This window comes from Eumetopias jubatus, unplaced genomic scaffold, assembly GCF_037043125.1.
Source record: "Eumetopias jubatus isolate StellerSeaLion01/CBP00866 unplaced genomic scaffold, mEumJub1_p1.0 scaffold_17, whole genome shotgun sequence".
NCBI classification, from domain to species: Eukaryota; Metazoa; Chordata; class Mammalia; order Carnivora; family Otariidae; genus Eumetopias; species Eumetopias jubatus.
Window position 1 is genome coordinate 43805859 of NW_028274823.1, and position 25854 is coordinate 43831712.

Here is a 25854-nt window from a genome sequence, read left to right on the forward strand (position 1 = left end):
CATGTATCTGTAATAAAAGTCAGGTTTAACATTTTGAAGTTAGAAAAAAAGTCATTACTAACCATTGTCAATAGTGGTATTTTCAGATGACATTGTTATATTTTTGTTTAAGGAAATTATGTTCCAAATGCAGATTAGGTGACACAGTCTAATACTGAATCCTATTTTTTTTTTTTAACTTATTTGAGAGAGAGCATGAGTGGGGTGAGGGGCAGAGGGAGAAGCAGACACCCCACCGAGCAGGGAGCCCGATGTGGGGCTCGATCCCAGGACTCCTGGATCATGACCCGAGCCAAAGGCAGATGCTTAACCAACTGAGATACCCAGGCACCCCTAATAGTGAATCTTATGAAACTGTGAAAGCAGTGTACTTAACCCTGAGTGAGGATAATTCCATTGCTAAGTTGTATCAGATACAGAACAAGGAGGGGGAAGAGAAGAGACTTAAGAATTAATTTGCTTTGTTACACAGTTATCAGAGGACCAAGGCATTAGTGTGCGTGCTCTTGGGGGCAGTGGATCTCCCAAGGTCTGTACTGTCACATCCTAATTTCCAAAAATAATTTGCTTTGTAAGCATTTAATTAGGCATGTAGTCTAAAATTTTTCTACGTTGGGGGATTCAGAGTTTAAATCTTTAGGGGCACCTGGGTGGTGCAGTCAGGTAACCATCCAGCTCTTGGTTTTTACTCTGCACTCAGCACGGAGTCCACTTGAGATTCTTTCTCCTTCTTCCCCTCCCGTTAGTTCTCTCTCTTTCTTTCTCTCTCAAATAGTAAATCTTGTCAAAAAAAAAAAATCTTTAGATGTTATTTATATTTCTGTGCATTGAAGTAAGTGTGTAAGTATGAAATATTCCCAAATGTTGGATTATCCCAACATAGACCATTTTGTTATATAATGCTTACCTAAAATATATCACCTCAGTACTCTGGATTTTAGTACTGTAAGCAGAGTATGCTAACTATCTTGTCTTAGTGGTTTTTTTTTTTTTTTTAAAGGTTTATTTATTTGAGCGAGAAAGATCACGAGCAGGGGCGGGGAAGGGGAGAGGGAGAAGCAAGACTTCCCATTGAGCAGGGAGCCCGATGCGGGACGCCATCCTAGGAACCTGGGGTCATGACCTGAGCTGAAGCAGATGCTTAACCAACTGAGCCACTCAGGCGCCCCATCTAAATGATTTTAAGAGCACATTATATTAATGGTTTTTTAAAAATTGGTTCAATCAGACCTGATTGATTTATTTTAAAGAAATGAATCTAAATATGTTTATTTGAGCATCCCAGCTTTATATTTTTGACACAAACTCAGCTGTTTATTTTATAGAAAAAAATAGCTGTGTTTGCAGATTTTAAGACACATTTACGTTATTGGTTAAAAATTGAAATTCAGCTTTACCAACTAGTATAAAGAAAGATTTTTTAAATTTTATTTATTTATTTATTTAGATTTTATTTATTTATTTGACAGAGAGAGACACAGTGAGGGAGGGAACACAAGCAGGGGGAGTGGGAGAGGGAGAAGGAGACCTCCCGCAGAGCAGGGAGCCCAGTGCGGGGCTCGATCCCAGGACCCTGGGATCATGACCTGAGCCGAAGGCAGATGCTTAATGACTTAGCCACCCAGGCACCCAAGAATAAAGTGAAGTTTAGTGTAAAATACGATTTTATATATATGTGTGTGTGTGTGTATATGCATAGCTGGAAAAAATGTTCTTTAAACTCTTAGCACAGAATAGCTAAAGAAAGATGTACTTCCACTCACCTGCTTCTAGGTTGGGAGCATTGGTATGGGGAACATTTCTAGAAAGGAAAATCTTAAGTAACAGAGCTTTATTTAATGCATATTTTCCTGGAGTATTCAAAGGGGGGCAGTTTTCACTGAATAAAACATTTCCAAGGCTTCCAACATGTGAACAAATGTCAGAATAGTCTTATTAACTGGAATTGTCACCAATTGCTCACATTAACTTTTATTTTTGTCTTTTGAAGAATCTGTCCCTTTGTACAGCTGCCCTCATGTACATACTGAGTAGAGATCGTTTGAACATGGATCTTGATAGAGCTAGCCTAGATCTAATGATTCGACTTTTAGAACTGGAACAAGATGCTTCTTCAGCTAAGCTACTGAATGAAAAAGACATGAACAAAATCAAAGAAAAAATTCGAAGGCTCTGTGAAACTGTACACAACAAGCATCTTGATCTAGAAAATATAACGGTGGGTTCCTTCCTTCCTTCCAGTGTAAAATGAAAATTACTTTCAGAAAGTTTTACATTAGTCACAGCAGGTGTGTGACTTTGGAGAAATCATTTAACCTCTTGGTCAGCAATTGGGCAAGTTCTAAGGTTCCGCTCTGAGCATAATTTTGTTCCCTGCCTGAAATTCCTAGACTAGTCCATCTGTATTTAGATTTTTTGCCAGTAAATTTTCTATTGAATTTTGTCTATCCTTTTTTATGTGGGGGGTGTGTGTGTATTAACTATATTTAGGCTACTAGGAATTTGAACTGTTAATTCTCCGTGGGATTCAGGAATAAAGATTCAGAAGATTTGTGAGGGCCATTTAAATGAGTATTCACTTACTCTAGAGTATCTCAAGGTGTCTGATTAACTCTTCAAGGGCCCAAGACTCAAGTTTCCTAGGCACCTGCCTTCCCTGGAGCAATGGCCGTCGTAATACTGGGGTCATGGCCAGTAGTAACTCTGAGGTTCAACACAACTCCTGAAGTTTAAGATGACTGTTGCTTCTGGTTGATTCCAGTTTTCCTTTCCTCTGGCTTTTTTACTTAAAGAATCAGTAATATTCCCACCGGGTAGAAGGCCAGTAGAAGATAATTAATTGGCCTTGTCATTTTGGAAAAAATACGATTATTTGTTTATATATAACCTGACTTTCAGATATTTTCAACATCAAAACTGTATAAACATTGTTGTTTCTACTGCCTGCTAAACTGAAGACCGCAGCATTTGCCTCAAAAATTACAGAATGCTTTGTGCTGGCCATCTATGACTTAGGGGTATTGCTTTCTTTAATTAAGGTAGAATAGGATATTTGTGTAAAGTGGGGCTTCAGGGGAAAGCAGGTTAACATTAAAAGGCAAGATATAGAATTGAATGTATTCAGTACTTATTAAAGTTGGAAAAATAGCTGGTATGCTCCGGTGGTGGATAAGGATTCCTGTACCTCACCAGATTATTTGTATACTATGTTTAAAATATATTTGTAATTTTTATTTTCTTTTAACACTTTTGTAGCATATCCAGATTTTTTAATGATATGAAAGAATAAATTTGAGATAATTTTTATTTGCTGCATCATTGAATAAATATATCTTTTTTGTAGGGGTTTCCCATGTTCAACATTTATAGATTCTTTCCAGGCATTTGCTATTAAATAACATGATATACTTGTTCATTGAATTTTCTCCATGGTTTGTTAAATTTACTAGGATGGTAAATAACAGTATAGTAACTTCCTTAAGTCGTGTTAAGTAATTTACTTACATGATTAAAACCAGAACACAGTTGCTCATTTTCGGATGCCTCTTTTTCCTCCCAAGTTCAGCTAGTCTTGAATATTATATTTGTTTTAAATCTTAGACATTGTTTTGTAAAGTGATTGTCCCTCTACACATTAGTTTTGGGTTTTTATTAATTACTTAACTTCTTCTTTGAAATACATTGCTATTCCTCATGTGCTATGGGAAGATAATTTAAAATATTATAGTGTTTTCATATATAATTCATGTAACTGAGAACTAACAATTGCTCATTAGTATTCTGATTAATGATTTGCGCTTTAACTCTTTGAAGACTATTCCAGTTTTCATATAAAATGTTTGAATTGTAGGCTATTTTTATTTGCTGCTTATGTGAGTAGCCTTTATGAATATAGCCTAAAACATCACATAATCCTTTTTATGCCAATAAGAGACAAATTAAAGTCCCTTTTTAGCATACAAACTTAGGATTTTTTGCTATATTAACATCAAATTACTATCCCCTTTCTTCTTTAACAAAGAAAGCTTCATTAGGCTTCAGCTTTATTACTACTGTGAGTCTTGAGCTAATATACCTGAATTGATCTCATTAAATTACTTTTTCAGGGACTTAGAATAAGAATTGGGCAAAATGGAATCTTTCTGTAGTGATGATTTCTAATGTTCTTTATTTGTCCAGCTTGGACATCTTTTTTTTTTTTTTTTTTAAGGAATAGACAAAAATAGTCTAGGTCTTTTCAAAATCTGTAATACTAAGATTTTTGCTGGTAAACTCTGTCCACTTCTCAGTATCTAATCCATCTTCAGTTCTAAATAGGCCAGGAGGACTTATTGTAAACTTTTATCTTTGAAAAGAAAAAAGCTTTGGGAAGAAAACCAGTTCTTTATCAGCTTTGCTAATTTTGTTATGCTGATGTTCCTTATTGCAACAGGAACCAGATTGTTCTTTGTTGGAGGGTGTCTGTGTGCTTTTAAAGGAACCATAGTAAGAAAGAAAAATAATAAAGGCAAATCAAGAGAAAGAAAAACTCTAGTCCAGTTGTAACTATGACCTTCACTGCTCTGTGCTTTCTCTAGTGGTGGTGGTCCTCAGTCATTATTTACATATAATTTTGTCATGATAGCCCCATGATGTGTATCCCAAGTTGCCAGCCCTGCGTATAAAGTTTAACACTGGTAAATCTGAAACCCTAAAAGTAACAGGGTTTTTATTCAGAATAGGTAAGAAAATGTACAGAATAATAAGAAAAAAACAAAATATACAGAATAATAAGAAAAGAAGCAAGGAACTTTGCAAGGAAGATAAGGAATAATTGACAGGGAACTCACTTTTAGAGAAATACAGTTAGCTTATAAATATGTGAAAAAATGCACAAGTTTACTGTAGTTAGAAAAATTCAAACCAAAGCAATAAGATATCTTTTTTTTTACCCTTTGGCAAAAATATAAAGTGATAACTAGTGCTTTTAAGAATTCGGGGCCACTGACATACCCACACTTTGCTCCTGGAGTTAAGTGTTAGAGCCTTTGTGGTCAGTTAATCCAGTATAGTGATTTATAGTTCATATATATGCACTTCGATTCAACAGTCCTTTGTGCCTCTGTATCAAAGAAATAACAGTACCACCATACCACCATTTATTTTATTGAATTGACAAATGATAAGACTACTTTTAATAAGGGATTTTTTCTGTGAAAACAAGCCGGTGGTAAAAAATGTTTCTTCAACTTAGACTAAAAATTAGTTCAGTTTTGTTTATAAAAGCACCTGTATTACAAAGAATACCATGGGCTGGTAGCATGCAATGAACTTTTCTTAAAAACAGTCTCTAGAAGTGTTGCCTCAGAATTATTGCTAAGGGTCAATATTTATTAATGGTGCCTCTCATTTTTAGACTGGACATTTAGCTATGGAGACCTTGCTGTCCCTTACTTCTAAACGAGCAGGAGACTGGTTTAAAGAAGAACTCCGGCTTTTGGGTGGTCTGGATCATATTGTAGATAAAGGTATGACGTAAACACGGGTAATATTTTATGTGTTGTTTTTAACCTGAAGAAAATATTCTGTGTACCTACTTTAAAAAATTATTGCATCAATTTAAAAAGATCTATTTTAGTAGCGTCTTGCAAATCTTGAACTTTTAAAGGAAAGGTCACTAGCACTTTGATATTGGGGAATTATGGAAATAATTACAGTAAGAGGCTCATATATTTCAATACTGCAGAGTTTTATAAAACTTAGAATAAGTAATGTTCAGAGAGGTTCCAGCATACTCATGTGTGTACAGATGGCTTTTAAGGGGATAAATATTGAGGTGATGAGACCTAATTTTATATCCATTTCGTTTCTCCTAGTGAAAGAATGTGTGGATCATTTAAGTAGAGATGAGGATGAAGAGAAACTGGTAGCCTCATTATGGGGAGCAGAGAGATGTTTACGAGTTTTAGAAAGTGTAAGTATAAGTATGGACAACTATGTTGGGAAAGTTTAATTATGACTGTGTATGAGAGACTGTCAGATATCTTATTAAATATCCCCAAAGTTTTACTTTTGTTAATCCAAATTGAAATTGTTATGCGTTCTTTGAGCAGCCAATGTTAAAGAACAAGTTAAATAACCAGTTTAGTTTAAGAATATGTATATTGTCACTCTTTGGGAAACCTTGCATGTCCAGTTTGTTTTTATTTCAAAATGTTAATTGTTCTTTCCTTAACGTCGAATTCTTAAATATATTAACTTGTTTGTGGAAAATGATAGTTAAGAGCTGTCATGTTTTTGTTTTTTAATCAATAAGGATTTCCTTGATTTAGCTATTTGGGTCACATGGTTTGTAATCACAGCTTATAGTAATAATTGGCTTTGAAGAAGGATACTCTTGAACTGTGTATGCCCTGAGTATATTTGTTCTTTAACCTAGTTCAGTGTAGGTTACAATTTGTGTTGCCAGTGTATTTCAGAATGAATAGATTGTGTGTTGACCAGATTGGATTAGTGAGGTACTTTTTGAAACCTTTTTGGGGAAATAATCTAGTGTGAATGAGAAGTTCCTGAAATAGACGAAATTGTTCTTTCTAGCTTTTAGAGTGCTTCAGGTGCATTAGATTAAACAGATAGCATTTTTTTTATTCTAAATGAATCCACTTAGGACTTTCTTAGTTTATAAGTTAGAGACTGCTCTTTTCCAACATTCAGAGTGATTGGTAATTCATAACAGTGAATATGTAGTGCGGAATATGTTACTTATGAGCGAGCAATTATAACAGTGTTTTAATTTTGTAATAAGGGAATAGCTCTAGTATTTTAAATCTGGAACATGTTGGTTATTCCCTTAGATGACAAGGGCTGATTCTTCCATATCTTTGTCTTTAATAGTACAAGGGATATATGTTGTATGTGAATGAATGAAAGCTATGGATTGCCACAATTATTTTGAATTTTTCCCTTTTAGGTAACAGTGCATAATCCAGAGAATCAAAGCTACTTGATAGCATATAAAGATTCGCAACTCATTGTTTCTTCAGCTAAGTAAGTTATTCTTAAATATCATGCTATTTATTGGGGTGCTTGGGTGACGCAGGTGGTTAAGCTTCCAACTCATGGTTTCGGCTCAGGGTCATGAGATTGAGCACCACTGTTGGGCTCCACACTCAGTAGGAAGTCTGCTTGAGATTTTCTCTCTCCCTATCTCTCTGCCCCTCCTGCTGTGTGCTTGTTCTCTTGCTCTCTTTATAAAATAAATAAATAAATCTTTAAAAATATATATATCATGCTATTTATTTAAAGTATTTGAGGCGCGCCTGGGTGGCTCAGTCGTTGGCGTCTGCCTTTGGCTCAGGTCATGATCCCGGGGTCCTGGGATTGAGCCCCACATCGGGCTCCCTGCTCTGCGGGAGGCCTGCTTCTCCCTCTCCCACTCCCCCTGCTTGTGTTCCCACTCTCACTATGTCTCTGTCAAATAAATAAATAAAATCCTTAAAAAAAAAGCGTTTGAGTTGACCATAAAAGAAATATGATTGCATCACCTTCTTTCATAAAATACTTCTGTTAAGTTCTGTGAACCAGAAGCAGTACAGTATAGTACAAAAGTTAGGAGTACACATTTTGGAGCCAGAATGACTAAATGTGGATCCCAGCTTCTTGAGTTCAGCTCTGTCACCTTGGGCAAATCATTTACTTGGAACAAGTTCTTCAGAAGGGGGGTAGTAATTGCATTTACCTACCTGAGGTGGTTGTCACACAAAGAGTTTATATATATGCTAATATGTGTTAAATTATATACATTTTCAAAAATATGTTTGTTAAATATTGTATATGTAAAATACATATTTTCAAATATTTTAAACGATGTTTAAATGTCTCATATATATTATGTACAGGACCTATTAAGGTGTTCCTATACATGTAAAGGCCTAAACAATTCTTAGCATATGGTAAAAACTAACTATTAGTCCTTATTTTTTTTTTAAAGATTTTATTTATTTATTTGAGAGAGACAATGAGATAGAGCATGAGAGGGGGGACGGTCAGAGGGAGAAGCAGACTCCCCGCTGAGCAGGGAGCCTGATGCGGGCCTCGATCCTGGGACTCCAGGATCATGACCTGAGCCGAAGGTAGTCGCTTAACCAACTGAGCCACCCAGGCGCTCCTAAGTATTAGTCCTTATTTTTATTGTAAATGATCTTTTTCTAACCCTCTTCTGTACCCTCTTCTTTCCTTCATACCTAGTTTTCCAGATCTCCATGCAGCTCCCCCTATTTCACACTTTCTGCCCAACTTGCATGACATCAGGCTAATGCTATCACCTTAGTTCGTGTAAAATTTCCAGTTCTGTCTCCAGTCTTGGTTTGAGCTTAGTACAGTAGGTTCTTTCTGGTATCTCCATCCTAGTTCTTGATATTTCTGCCTTAGTTCTCTGGCCTCCAGCCTGTTCAACACAATACCACAGGGGCTTAACTTTTTAAAAATAATCCCAAATGCGAAATCTCTGATTCCTTATTGTCTTTGAATGTGTATCCAGAGTCCTTGGAATAATATTAAAAGCCCACTGTAGCCTGATCAAGTTCATCTTTTTTTTTTAATCTCTTATTTTGGTACACTTCAAGCATAGACAAAATAGTATGATAAATCCTGATGTACATCTATTCAGCGTGAATAATCATCACCCATGGCCAGTCTTGTTTCCATCTGTAACCCTGTTCATAACCCTTCTATATTACTTTGAAGCAAATTACAGATTTCATATAATTTAATCCATTAAATACTTGAGTATATATAATCTCCTAAAAGAGGGCTCTTAAAAAGATGTAACCACAGTACTATTTTCATACCCTATAAATTATTAATTGCTTAATATTATATGTCCAGTCAGTATTCACATTTCCAGTAGTCTCAAATTTCTGGTGGTCTTTAGTTTCCAATGGATCCGTAGGTTTCCCCCCCTCTTTTTTTAAAAAATATTTTATTTATATAATTTTATTTGACAGAGACACAGCGAGAGAGGGAACACAAGCAGGGGGTGTGGGAGAGGGAGAAGCAGGCTTCCCGCTGAGCAGGGAGCCCGATGTGGGGCTTGATCAGAGGACCCTGGGATCATGACCTGAGTGGAAGGCAGCCACTTAACTGACTGAGCCACTCAGGCGCCCCTCCCCTCTCTTTTTTTGCCTTATATTTGTAAATTTTCTATCACACTTAGTGCCCCTAAGGCATATATTCTAGTTGTTTGTTACCAAAGTTTTATCCGCCCTTACCAAAGAGTATTCTTGCAAGTTAAATCTACTTATTTCTTTAAAATTAATGTCTCTGGGGCGTCTGGGTAGCTCAGTCATTAAGCATCTGCCTTCAGCTCAGGTCATGATCCCAGGGTCCTGGGATTGAGCCTTGCATCAGGCTCCCTCCTTGGCGGGAAGCCTGCTTCTCCCTCTCCCACTCCCTCTGCTTGTATTCCCTCTCTCGCTGTATCTCTCTCTGTCAAATAAAATCTGAAAAAAAAATAAAATAAATATGTCTCTTATATACTTCATGACCCCTGACAAGTGTCTTCCAAAAGGAGGTATTTAATATGATAGTTTTCATCTCTTTCATCATGAATAGGAATTTTCCATCAGATGTTTTAGAGGTGGCAGTAGAGGTCAGAACTGGATATTTGTGAAATATCACTCCTCTGGCTTTTTGAACTTTTCAGTTATCATGTCTGATAAATGCTGAGAGAGTATATTGAAAGATTAAAATGATACACCCCCGCTGTTCTCCCCTCATTTACCAACCCAAACCGTGATTTAGCTCAGCACTACTGAAGGCAGTTAAGAATAACAGCATGGTAGTTCTGGCTAACATCTTCAAACATCTAAACAACAAATTATTTTAGATTAGACATGAGGAACACCTTCCTAACCATATGGTATGTTTTAAGGAGAGGCTAGAGAGGGATTAGATATAGTGCAGTTTTCTTCAAGGGTTTTGTATGGTGTATAGTACATGAGGAATCAACTGACAGAGTCAGCTTACTTTGTCTCACCTAGACTTTTTTTAAATTAATGGACTTGGTGATTTAAAGAGAGGCTTCAGAAATACTAGACTCACTTAAGGATTACATTTCCTTGTTATTTTGGATAGCATCTTGAGAATCCTTGGGATGTAGCTGATACCATTATGTGGCTACCAGGAGACATGTCACTTAAATGACCTCATGTTAAAAAATATGGTTTGCTCTGATGTTTATGAAGTATTTAATACCATCTGTATAAGGTTATTTATTATGCATTGTTAACCTAAGTAATATTCTGTACCAGCTGAGAGCTTGCAACCTAAATGAAAAACATCTGAATGAAATTCAGAAATGTCCAGTGTTAGCTCTTAAAGGTTTTACCTTGTTTGGGGAGGGATGGTGGTAGGTCTGTTGTATTGGAGAGATTGATAAAATGGAGACAACTTTAAGTAGTATAGATGTAAACTCCTGCATTGAGTTTATAATTTTAACTTTCCTTAGAAAAATTAAAATTACTGAGTTTTCTCAAAATAAAATTTAGCACTTAAAAAGTGTGGTATTAGACACACTTGGTATATGATTAAATAGTTAATACATTATAACTTCTAGAGTAGAAAGAGAAATTAATTTGGTAACATTTATGACATTTAAAATATTAAGGTCCAAGTAAGTAGAAATTCTTAGTATAATTAATTTTGTTTAGCATAATAGTCTACATTTTGTTTTCTCTTAAGAGCATTACAGCATTGTGAAGGATTGATTCAGCAGTATAATCGTGCTGAGAACAGTATATGCTTACCTGACAGTAAGCCTCTGCCTCACCAGAATGTAACCAACCATGTGGGCAAAGCAGTAGAAGACTGCATGAGGGCCATCATTGGGGTATTGCTCAATTTAACTAATGATAATGGTAAGTAATATTTTCTACATGTATTCTCACTGAAAGCTTGTATATTACATGCAAAAACAAGTTAGTTCCCCTTGTTTCTTTTCTAATGTAGTGATTTTTTCATTGCCATCATGTAATTCACTTACATATAGATGTAACTACTTTTAGGGATAGTATTTTTAGGAGCAGCCTGGTAGCTTGGTTTGGAAATAGTACAGTCAAAAATATATTTCAATAAAGAAATAGCTTTACGTTTCTAACTTTTAATATCAGTGTTAATGAATATTGGTTATTAGTCTTAATATAGAAGAATCATTAATAATTTTCACATTGTTAACATTCGTTATTTCAGAGTGGGGCAGCACCAAAACGGGAGAACAAGATGGCTTGATTGGCACAGCAATGAACTGTGTGCTTCAGGTTCCAAAGTACCTACCTCAGGAGCAGAGATTTGATATTCGAGTGCTGGTGAGTTGGAGTGACTGTTTGATAAAGGAGTATTTGATCTATTGAGATGATAAAAATTTCATCTTAGTTTTGGGTTTAAGAACCAACTATTTGATATATTGTGGATTTCACTGGATTCCTTGTGAACATACCTTATTGTACAAAAGAGCTATGAAGGGTTCTGTGCAAAAATTAAAAGTAGAAAAACTAAAAGTAGTGATTTTTAAAAAGTGGTGAAATCATTGGGAAGACCATTATCTTACATACTGGTTTTTAACCATTTAGTGGGTGGTAGAACACTGATTATGTTTCTAGCTGCCAACAGAAGTTATGTATATTGTGTTGATGTGCTTTTAATTCCCACCTGTGGTAATATGCATGTTTTAATTTTTGTAGGGCTTAGGTCTACTGATAAATCTAGTGGAGTATAGTGCTCGGAATCGGCACTGTCTTGTCAACATGGAAACATCATGTTCTTTTGATTCTTCCTTCTGTAGTGGAGAAGGAGATGATAGTTTAAGGATAGCTGGACAAATTCATGCCGTTCAGGCTTTAGTGCAGGTAAGGAACAACTTCAAAACAAGCTAACACCTTCAGTTTTTCGCATTGTCCACCTTCATCAGTTGCACCTTCCTCCTCTCTCCCTCCCTCCTCCCTTTGTGTGTGTGTGTATGTGTCTGTCTGTGAGAGGTACATTGGGTTAGAATTTATACCTTTCTGTACTTTACTCCATTGACAGTTCAACTGTAATAATCACTCCTTAGGCATTGATAGTGAAAAGGAGAAACAGGCATATTTGTTGATAAATCAAAAGATTATTAGTAACAAATTGGGAATCAAGTCCCAGCCCCAATCCCGTCCAGTTCGGGTCCTTCAAGCATTTACTTCCTAGTCTGATCTGTGTCTAGTACTTTGTGTTCCTAAGTATTGAGCCATACTTTTCCCCTTTTTGGGGGTGAGGGAATACTTTTCAAAGTATGTTTGTGGTGTAATTTCCTGGCTTAAGAATTGTGTCAGGGGGCACCTGCGTGGCTCAGTCAGTAAAGCATCTGCCTTTGGCTCAGGTCATGATCCCGGAGCCTTGGGATCGACCCCAGCATCAGGCTTCCTGCTCAGTGGGGAGCCTGCTTCTCCCTCTCCTCCCCCCACTTCGTGCTCTTTCTCAAATACATGAATAAAACCTTAAAAAAAAAAAAAGAATTGTATCAGAATATGTGTATTTAAAATTTGATGTCTCAGATGTTATAAGAAACTGAGAAATTATTGGACACTAAAAAAAAAATAATTTAAAAAAATAATTGAGGGACACCTAGGTGGTTCAGTTGGTTGAGTGTCTGCCTTCAGCTCAGGTCATGATCCCAGGGTCCTGGGATCAAGTCCACATCAGGCTCCTAGCTCAGTGGGGAGCCTGCTTCTCCCTCTGCCTGCTGTTCCCCCTGCTGCTCCCCCTGCTTGTGCATTCTCTCTCTGACAAATAAAATAAAATAGAAATCTTTAAAAAAACTAAATATAAAAAAAATTGATATCTCTGTGGAATACCTGGCTGGCTCGGTGGAGGAGCATGTGCTCTTGATCTCAAGAGTTACGAGCTCAAACCCCACATTCAGTGTAGAGATTAAATAATCTTTTTAAAAAATGAAATGAAAATAAAAATTGATGTCACCTGATCCCAGCCACTAAACATAGTCTTTCTCCTCAGTTTACACTTCTCCCAAAAAACTGCATGTTGAGTTTTCGTTTCTTGACAATGGTGGGCATTGCAGTTTTTAATTTTTTTTCCAATCTAATAGGTTCCTAACTACCTTTGTTATTTCTTTCCTTAAATGATAATTTGCACATGTTCAAATTGGTAATGAACTGTCCATTTCATTGTTTCTGAAACCTTTGCTACCCTGTTAATCTTTTTGGCCGTTTTGAAACTAGTAATCCTTGAAAGAAGTAACCCACAACAGCTTGATCTTTTCCTGAGTCATAACTAGGACCCCATCATTCTCTTCTCAAATACTTTGAACTCAGGAGTTCTTTTACACTATTAAAAATTATTAGGGACTCCAGAGAATTTTTGTTTATGTGTGTTCAATCTATTGATATTTACTGAATTTGAAATCAAAACTGAGAAAACTATAACACAAAGACAACTCCTTCCATTAGCCATCAGAGCAGTAACATAATCACATAGTATGTAGATCCTGGAAAACACTATACACTCATGAGAGAATGAAAGAAGTCAGTATTATTATGAATATGATTTTGACCTCACAGATTCTACAAAGGGGTTTTGGGGACCCCGAAATTTTAAGAAATTTTAATACCACTTTTATATAAAGCTCAAATTTTATTTTCTTAAGTGTATTAAAGTTTATATACCACTCTTTGCTATACTCAGCAAATTTTTGAGGTCTGCTTGGCATTTGATTTTCAGGTAGTTGTTTTTAGTAACTTGGAGTTTTTTCCCAAATCCTGTCAGTAAATGCTTTCCATACATTCAGCTCTGTACCAGCACAAGGAAAGCTAAGTACATGAAAGCAAGGCATCCAGTGGTTCCGTTCCCTTTTGACTTAGTTTTCACTGTGTTCTTCCATAGTTAATAATATTAGATGAGGTCCAGTTCTGAGTCCTCTTGAGACCTTTTGCTTTTTATTTTTACTGGTGCTTGTTTCTCTTTATTTTTTTAATATCTACCTATCTACGAGAGAGAGAGAGAAAGAGCAAGCCGGCAGGGTGGATGGCGGGGAGGGGCAGAGGGAAAGAGAGAATTTTCTTTTCTTTTTTTAAGATTTTATTTACTTACTTGTCAGCACAAGCAGGGGGAGCAGCAGGCAGAGGGAGAAGCAGGCTCCCTGCTGCGCAAGGAGCCTGATGCGGGAGTCAATCCCAGGACCTTGGGATCATGACCCAAGCTGAAGGCAGACTCTTAACCGACTGAGCCACTCAGGCATCCCTTGTTTATCTCTTTAAATTTCTTTTTAAAGAGGCCATGTTGCTTTTCCCCAATATTTTGTAGTTTTATTTAGTGTCTTTTCTTCCTTAATTTATTTAGTTTGCTCAGGCTTTAAAAAATTTTTTTACATCAAGTTTGTAATTTTTGCTTGAAATATCCTGTCATTATCCAATTTAAGGGCAAGTGTTAAGATGTGCATTCTTACAAACAGAATGCCTGTATCATTAGTAAATACATTTACTTTACTTGATTGAATCCCAGCAGCATTTATACTTTCCTTTTTGCCTTCAGTTGGATGTAGAGCAAAAGCTTTTCTTGTTAACTTACCCCTTTTAACCAGATAGCATGCTTCTTAGGGTTAGTGATTTTAAAAGCAAACATACCTTATATTTGGGTACATACATGTTGCTTGGTGTTCTTTTAATAATCTTCAAAAATAATTTTTACCAGCTTTTCCTTGAGCGAGAACGAGCAGCCCAATTGGCAGAAAGTAAAACAGATGAATTGATCAAAGATGCTCCCACCACTCAGCATGATAAGAGTGGAGAGTGGCAAGAGACAAGTGGAGAAATACAGTGGGTATCAACTGAAAAGACCGATGGTACAGAAGAGAAACATAAGAAGGAGGAGGACGATGAAGAACTTGACCTCAATAAAGGTACATTTATTTTAAGTCATGTATTCAAATTGAAAATGTTTTCTCCCTCTGAAACTTTAATTCATGTGTTGTCATAATCTTGCTATTCTTTTTTTTTTTAATGATTTTATTTATTTATTTGACAGAGAGCGAGAATGAGCACACAAGCAGGGGGAGCAGCAGAGGGAGAGGGAGAAGCAGGCTCCCCGCTGAGCAGGGAGCCTGATGGGGGGCTCGATCCCAGGACCCTGAGATCATGACCCGAGCCAAAGGCAGTTGCTTAACCGACTGAGCCACCCAGGCGCCCCTTGCTATTCTTTTATGGCCTCTCTTGTTCAGTGCAGACAAGCTTTAGTATTTTTTTTTTTTTAAGATTTTATTTATCTGACAGAGACACCACGAGAAAGAGGGAATGCAAGCAGAGGGAGTGGGAGAGGGAGAAGCAGGCTTCCTACTGAGCAAGGAGCCTGATGTGGGGCTCCATCCCAGGATCATGACCTGAGCCGAAGGCAGACGCTTAACAACTGAGCCACCCAGGCGCCCCCAGGCTTTAGTATTTCAGTGCTCATAGATAGGAGTTCTTTGCTGGCTTCCTAGCAGTGAGGAAGGCACACGTGCAGTGCAGGAAAAGTCTCCCTTTCCTTCCTGCTCTGGCCTTTCATTACTCACCTGAAAAGAGAGTGGTTGAACAATAGGACTTCTAAAGGTTTTTACAGTTTTGAAATTTTGAGATTCCTGTATGAGCCTCACTTTATAAATTGAGATTTTTTTTTTTTTAAAGATTTTATTTGTTTGAGAGAGAGCATGAGTGGGGAATAGGGGAGTGGGGGAGCTGGGTTGGGCAGAGGGAGAAGCAGACTCCTCGCTGATCAGGGAGCCTGATGGTGGGACTCGATCCCAGGATCCTGGGATCATGACCTGAGCCGAAGGCAGATGCTTAACCAACTAAGCCACCCAGGCGCCCTAAATTGAGATCTATTATTATAAATTACAGTAATAGTTCCTTTTTTTTTAAAGATTGATTGATTTAATGTTATGTTAGTCACCATACAGTACATCATTAGTTTTTGATGTAGTGTTTCATGATTTATTGTTTGCATATAACACCTAGTGCTCCCTGCAATACGTGCCCTCCTTAATACCCATCATTGGGCACACCCATTCCCCCATTCCCCCATTCCCCACCCCTCTAAAACCCTTAGTTTGATTCCCGGAGTCCATAGTCTCTCCGTAGTTCTCAAATGGTATGTAGTAGCTTGCAAGCACAGTAAGGAATACACTGAAGGAGACATTACGTTTATCATCTGTTGTCAGCAACTGGTATTGGATTTACTGTTTATGCAAGTACTGCAGGATAGCCATTTGTCACTCAGGTTATGAAATTATATGTTTAGCCTCACCAAGGTAGGAAGCAAGTCCCAGCAAATGTCTTTTTCTGAGCCTGGTCTCTTTCTCTTATGCCCACTTTTCCACTAATGCCATTAGTTCTAATATTGTAAGAAATTGCTGTTCCTTTTTCTAAGTGTTCATGTTTCCTTTGGCATAATATTTTTGGTTGCTTAGCCGTCTTTTGTAATAACCACTCTATTGGGGTATGTGTTAGCTTATGAGGACTGCTGTAACAAAGTACTGTAGCCTGAGTGGCTTAAACAACAGCCACGGATTTCCTCACAGTTCTGGAGGATCAGCGTGTCAGGGTTGGTCTGAGGCTTGTCTCTCCAAGCTTGGATTGTAGGTGGCCATCTTTTGCCTATCTTTTTAGATAGTCTTCCCTCTATGTGTAGCTTTGTTCTAATCTCCTGTTATAAGGATGGCAGACAGATTAGGACCCCACCCCAGTGACTTCGTTTAAACTACCTCTTTAATTAAACACCCAATCCAGGTGTAGACATACCCTGAGGTACTGGGGGTTAGGAGTTCAGCATATGCAGGGGGTGGGGCCATAGTTCAGTCCACAAGGTAAAATTCACCCTTTAAAAGTGAACAATTGAGTAGTTTTCAGTACATTCACAGGGTTGTGCAACCATCACCACTGTGTAAATTCAGAACATTTTCATCACCCCAAAAGAAACCCCATACCCATTTAGCAGCCATTACCCCCTGTTCTCCCCTCCCCAGCCAGTGGCAGCCACTAATTCTGTCTCTGGATTTGCCTTATTCTGGACATGTCATGTAAATGGAATAATATGTAGCCCTTTGTGACTGGCTTCTTTAACTTAGCCTAATGTTTTCAAGGTTCATTCATGTTGTAACATGTTACTAGTACTTAATTCCTTTTTATAGCCAAGTATTCCATTGTAGGTATGTACCACACTTTGTTTATCTAGTTATCAGTTGATGGATGTTTGGGTTGTGTCCACCTGTGGCTTTTTTTTTTTTCTTTTTTTTAAATAACTCACCTGTGGCTCTTATGAATGATGCTGCCGTAACATAGCATTCATGTACAAGTTTTTGTGTGAACATATATTTTCACTTCTCTGGGGTGAAAGTGATGGATTATGTGTTAACTCAGTGTTTAACATTTTAAGGAACTACCATACTCTTTTTTCCAAAATGACCGCTTCATTCTACATTCCTGCTGGCCGTGTTTAAGGGTTCTGGTTTCTCCAAATCCTTACAAATAGTTATTTGTCTATTTTATTTTAGCCATCCTAGTGGGTGTGAAGGTATATGTCACTTGATTGGCAGTTCCCCGTTGAATAAATGGTGTCAAGCATGTTTTCACATGCTTATTGCTCATTTACATATCTCCATTGCCTCTTCACTTTCTTGATGGTGTCTTTTGAAACACAAAAGTTTGTTTGATGTTCAGTTTATCTAATTTTGTCACTTTTGGTTTTGGTGTGGTATCTAAGAAGCCATTTCATAACCCGAGGTCATAAAGACTTAGTCCTTTATTTTTGTCTAAGAGTTTTATGGTTTTGTGCTTATATTAAGGGTCCCTCTTTCATTTGCATAAGTTTTTGTTCATTTGTGTGGCTATCCCATTTTCCTAGCACCATCTATCTATCAATGTTTAAGGAGTTCTGAAGAAAAGATAACTAACAATTGTTGGTGTTCTGGGTGGGGTGGTTTTTTTGTTGTTATTTTGGTTTTGTTAATACACTATAACAGTTTTGTGTTTAAATATTCTTAGCCCTTCAGCATGCTGGCAAACACATGGAGGATTGCATTGTGGCCTCATACACAGCGCTACTTCTTGGGTGTCTCTGCCAGGAGAGTCCAGTAAGTAAGAGTTCAGTATTGTTTTATGTGTCTTAAAAAGATTCCATTGTGACAACTTCGTACCATTACCTAATTAACTTATGTATTACTTTATTTTCCCCCTCATGTTAAAACTTTCAAATATTTGGTAAACTTTTTTATAATTATTTTTTTTATTGGGTAAACTTCTAAAGGTACATTCTAAAATGAGGAGTAATTGGGTTTAATGAGAAAGTTTTTGATTGATTGATGGATGAACTGATTTACATGGCTTTGGTTGAAGTAAAAGCATAATACAAAACTTGTGCTCAGCTGGCTTAAGATGGAAAAGCGTAGTCTCAGTGATACTATCAAGGACTCAGAAAATTTGTCTTTAAACCCTACTGTCCCCTGCATGTTGTCTTGTGCTAGGTCTCCTCCTGGCCCCATGCTGGCTCTGGCTGCATGTCTCATCTAGTTAAATAATGTTCAACAGAAGAAGGTGGCTGCTGCTCGTCTGTTTCTTTTTGAGAGAAATGCTCTTTTCCCCTAGGATCCCTCCACACTCACTGCACCAAGTAGACTTCCCCTTATCTTGGCCAGCATTGGCTCACATGGCTTTTGTTTGAACCACTTGCTGGCAAGGAAAATGGGATTACTATGTGAAGATTTAGATTATGATGATTTAACTAGAAGTATTAGTGTCCAGTTGGTGGGGCTGAGTCAGCACGGAAGCGGACAGTTCTGGCTCTTGGGACAGTTATTGGGAGGACTTTCTTAGGGAAAGGTCTAGTGGAAGAGCCAGATTTTAAAATGAAAACTTTAAAAAGTTCTTTTCCTTAGGAACCAAGGGCATTCAGGAGGCAAGAATGGAAGTCTATTCTATAGTGAAAGGGTTAGCTTTTCTTTTGTGTTGTTTGGTTTATTCTGACTCCCTATCTGTCTCTTCTTCCATATTTATATTATACTCAAGCTCTGATCTAAATGCACAGTAGCCTGCTCCATTGTGGCCCTTACTGGCACCACGGCTTTTCAAGAACAAAGTTCTCATCGTGGCTGTGGGGGCCCTACAGGATCTTTATCCCCTTTCCTGGAATCTTTTCAGCTCAGTCCTTTTCCTTATTTCCTTAAATTCAGAGATTTTAAGGGCAAAGGGGAAAGAATGGGCATACTATTTAAATTTAATGATTTTTAGGTATTCTGTTTTGCACACACCCTAGTTTCAGGTATGTTCTTAAATAATGGGCCTAGACATTAACTTACGATACTAGGACAGTGTGATTTATCTTTGGCCATTTTTCTCATGTAAATAAATTCCTATTCATCTGTATCTGTCTTCTCTAAAGAGATCATAAGGTCCTTAGGTTTTGGGCAGTGTTGTGAATTTGTAGAAGTCTAGATGTCTTTATTGCCTTGGGAGGGGTCATTATGATTAACCCCAAAAGACTAGTTGACACCTAAATTGTAAAGGAAATCGGTTTGCTCAATAGTATAAGTGGAAGAGAGACGAGAAAGCAGGTGGTTGTACCAAATGCTGCTTTATGGTAAAGGGCTGCATGCTTAGGAAGCCCAGGGGATTGGGTCTTCTTCCATTGCACACCATGCAGCTGGTGCATTGCAGTGGTCGGTCTCCTCACTGGTCTTTTTCCTGCTCTCTTGAATCCATTCCTGAAATCTTGGATGCTGCCACCACAGCTAACTTCACAAAGAGCACATCGGATCACTACTCTTAACCAATCTTGGCTTTCCATCATTTAGGGAATCATGACTTTGTTCACTGCTACAAGTAAAACTTGTTAAAACTGCTTCTACTTTTCCTAAATCTGTCATACCTGTTGGGTATTTTTTAAATTGCTCAAATAAGCCATGCCATTTCTCATTTTCTCTCTTTTTTTTTTAAAGTAATCTCTATACCCAGTGTGGGGCTCAAACTCACAAATTTGAGATTGAGTTGCACGCTTTTCCGAAAGAGCCCCTCATTTTTTTTTTGTACCTGCTGTTCTCTGTTTAAAAACATGTGCTGTGACTGTCCTTCCCATGCCCCAGCCACTGTATGTTGCATTCTGTAGAGTGTTGATAGAAAAGGGTTTGATTATGGAGGGTTTCACTCAAAACCTAAATCATTTATTTTGTATCATAGCGATGCACTTTTCTACTGAGCAGCCATCATAGCCACCATAGCTACTGCTCTTACCACCGTGCTGTCATGCTGCCTTCCTGGAAATTGTTTTTTAAAGACTTTTTTTTAAAGATTTTATTTATTTATTTGACAGACAGTGAGAGGGAACACAAGCGGGGTGGGGGAGGGGGTGGGAGAGAGAGAGGCAGGCTCCCCGTCGGGCTCTGCGGGGCTCGATCCCAGGACCCTGGGATCCTGACCTGAGCCGAAGGCAGACGCTCAACAACTGAGCCACCCAGGCGCCCCTAAAGACATTCTTAAACCCAGCTTTCCTTTAGCTCTGTAGTTTCCATTGGGATTGCCCTTACAACATTCACCACTTCAGTATATTTTTTAAGCATTTTGTAAAATCTCTGTGTTTTAGCTGCAGTGTTAACTCAGTAGGAGTAAATTTGCACTCCACCTCACAGCTGGGGATGGGTAGTGGCTTTTGGTGGGAACGTGGCTTACTTAGAATATGGGTGATTGATATTGCATAATTACTTAGTAACGTTTATTAGATCTTTTCTGAAACTGTATTCATACTATTTTGTTTCTTTATAATTGCAAAAGTATGCTGACAAGAATTAAAAAAAAAAAAGAGGGGGGTGCTTGGGTGGCTTAGTCAGTTGAGCCTTCTGCTCTTGATTTTGGCTCAGGTCATGATCTTGATCCAGATCAAAGCCCCCACCCCCCACCCCCCACCCCTCAGGCTCCATGCTGGGCATGGAGCCTAATTAAGATTTTCTCTCTCTCCCCCACCTCAAAAAAAAAAAATTAAAAAAATTAAAAAAGGGAGAGAGGAGACCAGTGGCAGATTTCTTAAAAGCATAATATGTAGTCTTTTTCCCTGCCCCCAGCAACAAAAATCAGAAACTCCTCCTGCCTTGTGGCCTAAAACTCAGGACAGATTTTCTTTTGTGCTTTTTTGTTGTAGGTGAACATACTTAAAAGAGCCTTTTCTTTTATTATTTATGAATCTTTAAAACATTGAAAAAATACATTGAAATAGAAAAGGGTTTTAAGCAAGTTATATATTTTCCATGTGGCAGATTGGTTTTATATATATATATAGTAATGCTCTCTCCTGGCATTGCTGACATTCTCTCGTGAAACTAGATTATCTTTGGAAAGATCTAGTTAATTCCCAGCCTACATAGGAACATGAAGATTTTTGTTATTCTGTAAGCACCTTGAGTGCATTCTCAGTTTCCCCCTCCTTTTCTTGACACTGCTTCCCACCCCAACAATACATACACTCAACAGTGCATTTTGTTCTTTCAGGCATTTTTCTGTATATTTACAAAAGTAAATATGGATACAAATGTAGCTTTTGCCAGTTTTACCTTCCTGAGGAAGGGATGGGGTAGGGAATGGACAGACACACAGAGTTTAGGAGGCTGGAAGAGGAAATGGCATGTTAAACAGGGAGTTCAAGGACCTCGTAGAAGTTTGGAAGAAGGTATGTGCCAAAACCAGCAACACAGTGCAGGGTGCAAACTCCTGTTTTCTGCCACCTGACCAGTATTTCTTTGATCTCTTTTCTCAGATCAATGTGACCACTGTGCGAGAATATCTGCCAGAAGGGGACTTTTCAATAATGACAGAGATGCTCAAAAAATTCCTGAGCTTCATGAATCTTACTGTAAGTAGCTTCTGTTGCAGCTTCTGTGGTCATAAATGTGATGCATTAATGACCATAGAAATTAAAATACTATATGGCCCTCGTGACTAGAAGCAAAAAGGGATTCTCTTGTGTTTTTTAAGATAATTATTAAAGCTACAATTTAATATTTGTGTTTTGATTCATAGTGTTCAGTTTAGTGAAGCTAAAAAATTTTAAGCTTTGATTTGATGCTTGTTAAAATTTGTTAGTGTTAACTGTTACTTCCTCTCTCCACCTCCCTTCAGTGTGCTGTTGGAACCACAGGCCAGAAATCTATCTCCAGAGTGATTGAGTACTTGGAACATTGCTAGCTGCTTTACCTTTGCTTCAGGTGCTCGGTAATGCTGGAGCTATTCTTAGAGAAAAGTCATGAAAGAAGTCCTTGAAGATATACCAAGAACATTCATCAGTATCATTCATGTTTGGATTTTTAAGGCCACCTGATTTCTTCGTCATGCATTCTGCATTTGCTAAATGACAGTTACTACATCAATCTGCAACTATCAAAAATGAGGGAAAAGGTTCAGGCTGTTAACAGTTCCGTGCAGTATTTAAATACACTTACTTTGGCAGAGTTTATACTCTCCCCTGTTCTCTTGCTTTATTCTGGGCGAGTTTTAAGGGGAGAATTTGTGCTGCTGTTAGTGCAACTGCTGTGTGTGTTGAGCCACTGTTGTCATGCCAGCCAGGTGCAGAGGCAGCTTAGCTACTGAGGTATCGAATGTTTTGAGGACATTCTAGACAACAGCTTAGTTCCTTTTTCAGGCTCATTTGCTTTTGCTTTTTTGTTGAATGATTCCAATCGTAAATAAAGCTTTTAATAATTTTGTGAATTTTTTTTCGTTGTTGTTCCCTGAACTACTGTCTATATTTAAAATTAGATGGAATCCAAAGACACAAGGGATTGATAGTATATTTTTTTATTTTTGATTTGGTTTGGGTTGTTGAACTATTTTTCACTTTTGAGACCATGACCATATTATCATACCGTGATGAGTCATAGCTGTAGACACAAGAAAACCAACAACAGTTTGAGGGAATATTATGTAAGATGATGTGCCCTGTTAAAGGATGAAGCAAAATAGACAAACCCAGGGGGTAGTTTCAGCTTAATGCTAGAGGCGGCTCTTGAAACATTTAAGTTTTGAGGGAGGACTCTCTAGATATATTTTCTAATGTTCAGTACAGTAAATATAGGGAAGCTAAAACACCAATGTGGAATTCATGTTTCCAGATAATGTGTATATTCTTCTATAGAGTGACAGGATCAAATGCATAAACGCAAAGCCTTAAATTGCTGGTTCAGAGAAGATCCTTTTTTTCATTCAGATTCTTAGTTCATAGAACAGTGTGTTTGGAAAACAGTCATGGAACACACAAAACACATTTTATATATTTAATTTCACAACATTGCAAATCTTTCTTGTGTTAATTACTGTTCAGACCACTGGTTAAACTTTTTTTTGGTGATTGGGCCTGAATCCAGGCTTTCCAGAGATCTCTTTCATTAATATTTTAAATACCTTTCAGGTAGTTATATCATGTTTCTTCATTGGATTTGTAAAACTTGAAGCCATAAAAATATTAGTTTGGTGTGTATTGAGGAAAATAGCTGAAAGTCTAATTGTTACTCATTTAGACTTTGTTATTTCCTTGTATAAAGTGACAAATCGGGGCTCTTGTATCAGTGCCAGCTGTAATGTTTTGTAAATGCAGTGGCTGCCTTCTATTGTCTTCCTATTTTTGATAATGCAGATTGTTGGGAAATCTATAAGGAAGTAACTGATTCCAGGCAAATTGTTTTCTTCCTCCTACCCACCCAACCCCCACCCATCACCTTTTAACAGCATAGTTATGCCAGTGTAACTTGGAAAAGATTGAGGTTTTATTTGCCCTGAGTATAAAAGCTAGCTTAGCAAACTGTTTTAAAAGTGTATCAATAAATGATATTCATAAAACTGAATTAGTTAGATATATTTTGTTTAATAATTTTAAAGTGCATTGATATTTATTAATCATTGGATTTAGGAAAAGGAACAGATTTTTGGTAAAACTGACTTGTGGCAGATGGTAAAGAATATTACAAAATGGATGAGAACAATCAGGGCGAACTACATTTTTCTGTTACACTGGTAATCATTTGAGAATTGATTTACCTCAGTGTTTAACAGTTTTTTGTTTTGTTTTGTTTTTTAAATAATAACTAATTGTCAAGCACTGATAGAAATGCAGACTTTGGTGGGGGGTGGTGGGGGAGAAATCACCTCACCAGCTGCAGTGCATTTGTGTGTTTTTAACCCTCAGAGAACTCTGCATTTTAGGGTACTTGAGGCTGACTTGCAAATTAAAGTTTTAAAGTAACCTTTTTTTCCATTGTAAATATTTCTGTAAATACTACCAATTGGAAATTAGAACAGTAGAGTACTTTTCTGAATCCAATCCTATTTTTATTTTATACAGTATTTCTCAGCTGTGATCTTTGGAGCAAAAGCCAACGGCAGGAAAAAAATAGTTTGTACCAGTTTCATGAAGTATGTCTTTGGGTTTTTGTAAATAATTTTAACTCAAATAAAATTGCTACTTTCAATACACATGTTGTCTTTAACATAAATCTATTGAACTGTTTTGGAGGAAGAAATCTCATGAACTTGATATAGCTAAGGGGAAACAGGCGTTACATGAATTTCCCTTCAACATACACATAAAAACCAATTTTTGTTAAACATTATGTACTTCTCCATGTTTTTTAATACTTCTCTGAATGTAATGTCAGCTCTCAGAAACTCAGGTTCATTAATGATGGTGATTTTCTGCTTGTATAGTTATGCCCTTGATGTGTTTATTTAAAGTTAGTTGCTTTAGTCTTTTTGCCCCTCTGAGTATGACCCAAAACTTTTTTATTTTTTTACAGTTACTTTTTAGTTTTTCAGTTTTCTTATCAGACTTTTAAGTTTCCTGAATGGAATACAGGTGGTTTCCTTAACTTCTCCTCACTGCTTTTAATTAAAAAACTAGATTGAAGGGTGTCTCCTGTGAGTTCCCATCCCCGCTTCCCCTTTCCGGCCATAAACAGTGTATAACCATGTTTAAGAGTGCAGGCTGTGGATCTAGAAAGACCTAAACCACACACATACCTTTGGAAAACAAGTGCTGATGTATGTTCGAGCAATTTCCCAATTACCCTGCTTACTCGGCTAAAAGATGGGGCTTTTGCTTGCCTCAGGATTGTGAAGACTCAGTGAAACCATGCATGTGAAGCACTAGCACATAGGTCCAAGTAAATGGTAGCTTTCACCAGTCTGTTTGCACTCTGTCAGGAAAGTAAAATGTTCTAAACAACAGAGTACTATGACTATTGCAGACACCTGGGATAATGGCTTTTCTGTTGCTGAGGTCGCTGGGTTTGTGTCCTTTTAACTGCAAGTCTCTAAAATTATTTCCAGAATTGTTAATATCTTGGTAGTGACTAAAGCAGCGAGAAAATGGAACAAACTTCAGTGATTATTAAAATGTTTCAAACATGTCCCTCCGGTTTTTTCTTACATTAGAAGGAAGGACTGGAAGAGGTTTGCACAATTCACTGTTAATGGTCTCCTGATATTGGATGCATAGATTAGTAACTTTTGTTTTGTTTTGTTTTGTTTTTTTAGTAATCTCTACACCCAACATGGGGCTCGAACTCATGACCTCGAGGGTTGCATGCTCTTCCAACTGAGCCAGCCAGGCACCCCTAGAATCTTGGAAAAAAAATTGGAATAATTGTTTTGATAAAACTTCTATTTCCTTAGTTTCTGTGCAATTTGAATACTCCAAAGGCTATGTACTGGCTTAAGGAGCAAAAATAGAAAACGGTATCAGTAGACTACCTAGTTTTCAGTTACCTAAAAGGACCTGTTTGTTATCTAGAGTTGTATTACAGAGGATGTGGCTAAATGAAACTATACTGTT

The 25854-nt window shown here is 37.4% G+C and overlaps 1 protein-coding gene across 2 annotated transcripts in view; it reads left to right on the forward strand.

Annotated features, from left to right (window-relative positions):
- The window catches only part of WAPL (WAPL cohesin release factor), an 89353-nt gene extending 64856 nt beyond the window's left edge, over positions 1 to 24497 (forward strand). For both annotated transcript variants that reach the window (XM_028098657.2, XM_028098658.2), the window contains exons 9-19: positions 1991 to 2218; positions 5396 to 5507; positions 5856 to 5953; positions 6950 to 7026; positions 10720 to 10895; positions 11227 to 11342; positions 11718 to 11882; positions 14713 to 14920; positions 18036 to 18124; positions 21790 to 21885; positions 22152 to 24497. In XM_028098657.2, the coding sequence (XP_027954458.2) occupies positions 1991 to 2218; positions 5396 to 5507; positions 5856 to 5953; positions 6950 to 7026; positions 10720 to 10895; positions 11227 to 11342; positions 11718 to 11882; positions 14713 to 14920; positions 18036 to 18124; positions 21790 to 21885; positions 22152 to 22217 (1431 nt within the window). In that variant the 3' untranslated portion in view covers positions 22218 to 24497. The remainder of the gene's footprint in view (positions 1 to 1990; positions 2219 to 5395; positions 5508 to 5855; positions 5954 to 6949; positions 7027 to 10719; positions 10896 to 11226; positions 11343 to 11717; positions 11883 to 14712; positions 14921 to 18035; positions 18125 to 21789; positions 21886 to 22151) is intronic.
- The last annotated feature ends 1357 nt before the right edge of the window (positions 24498 to 25854 follow it).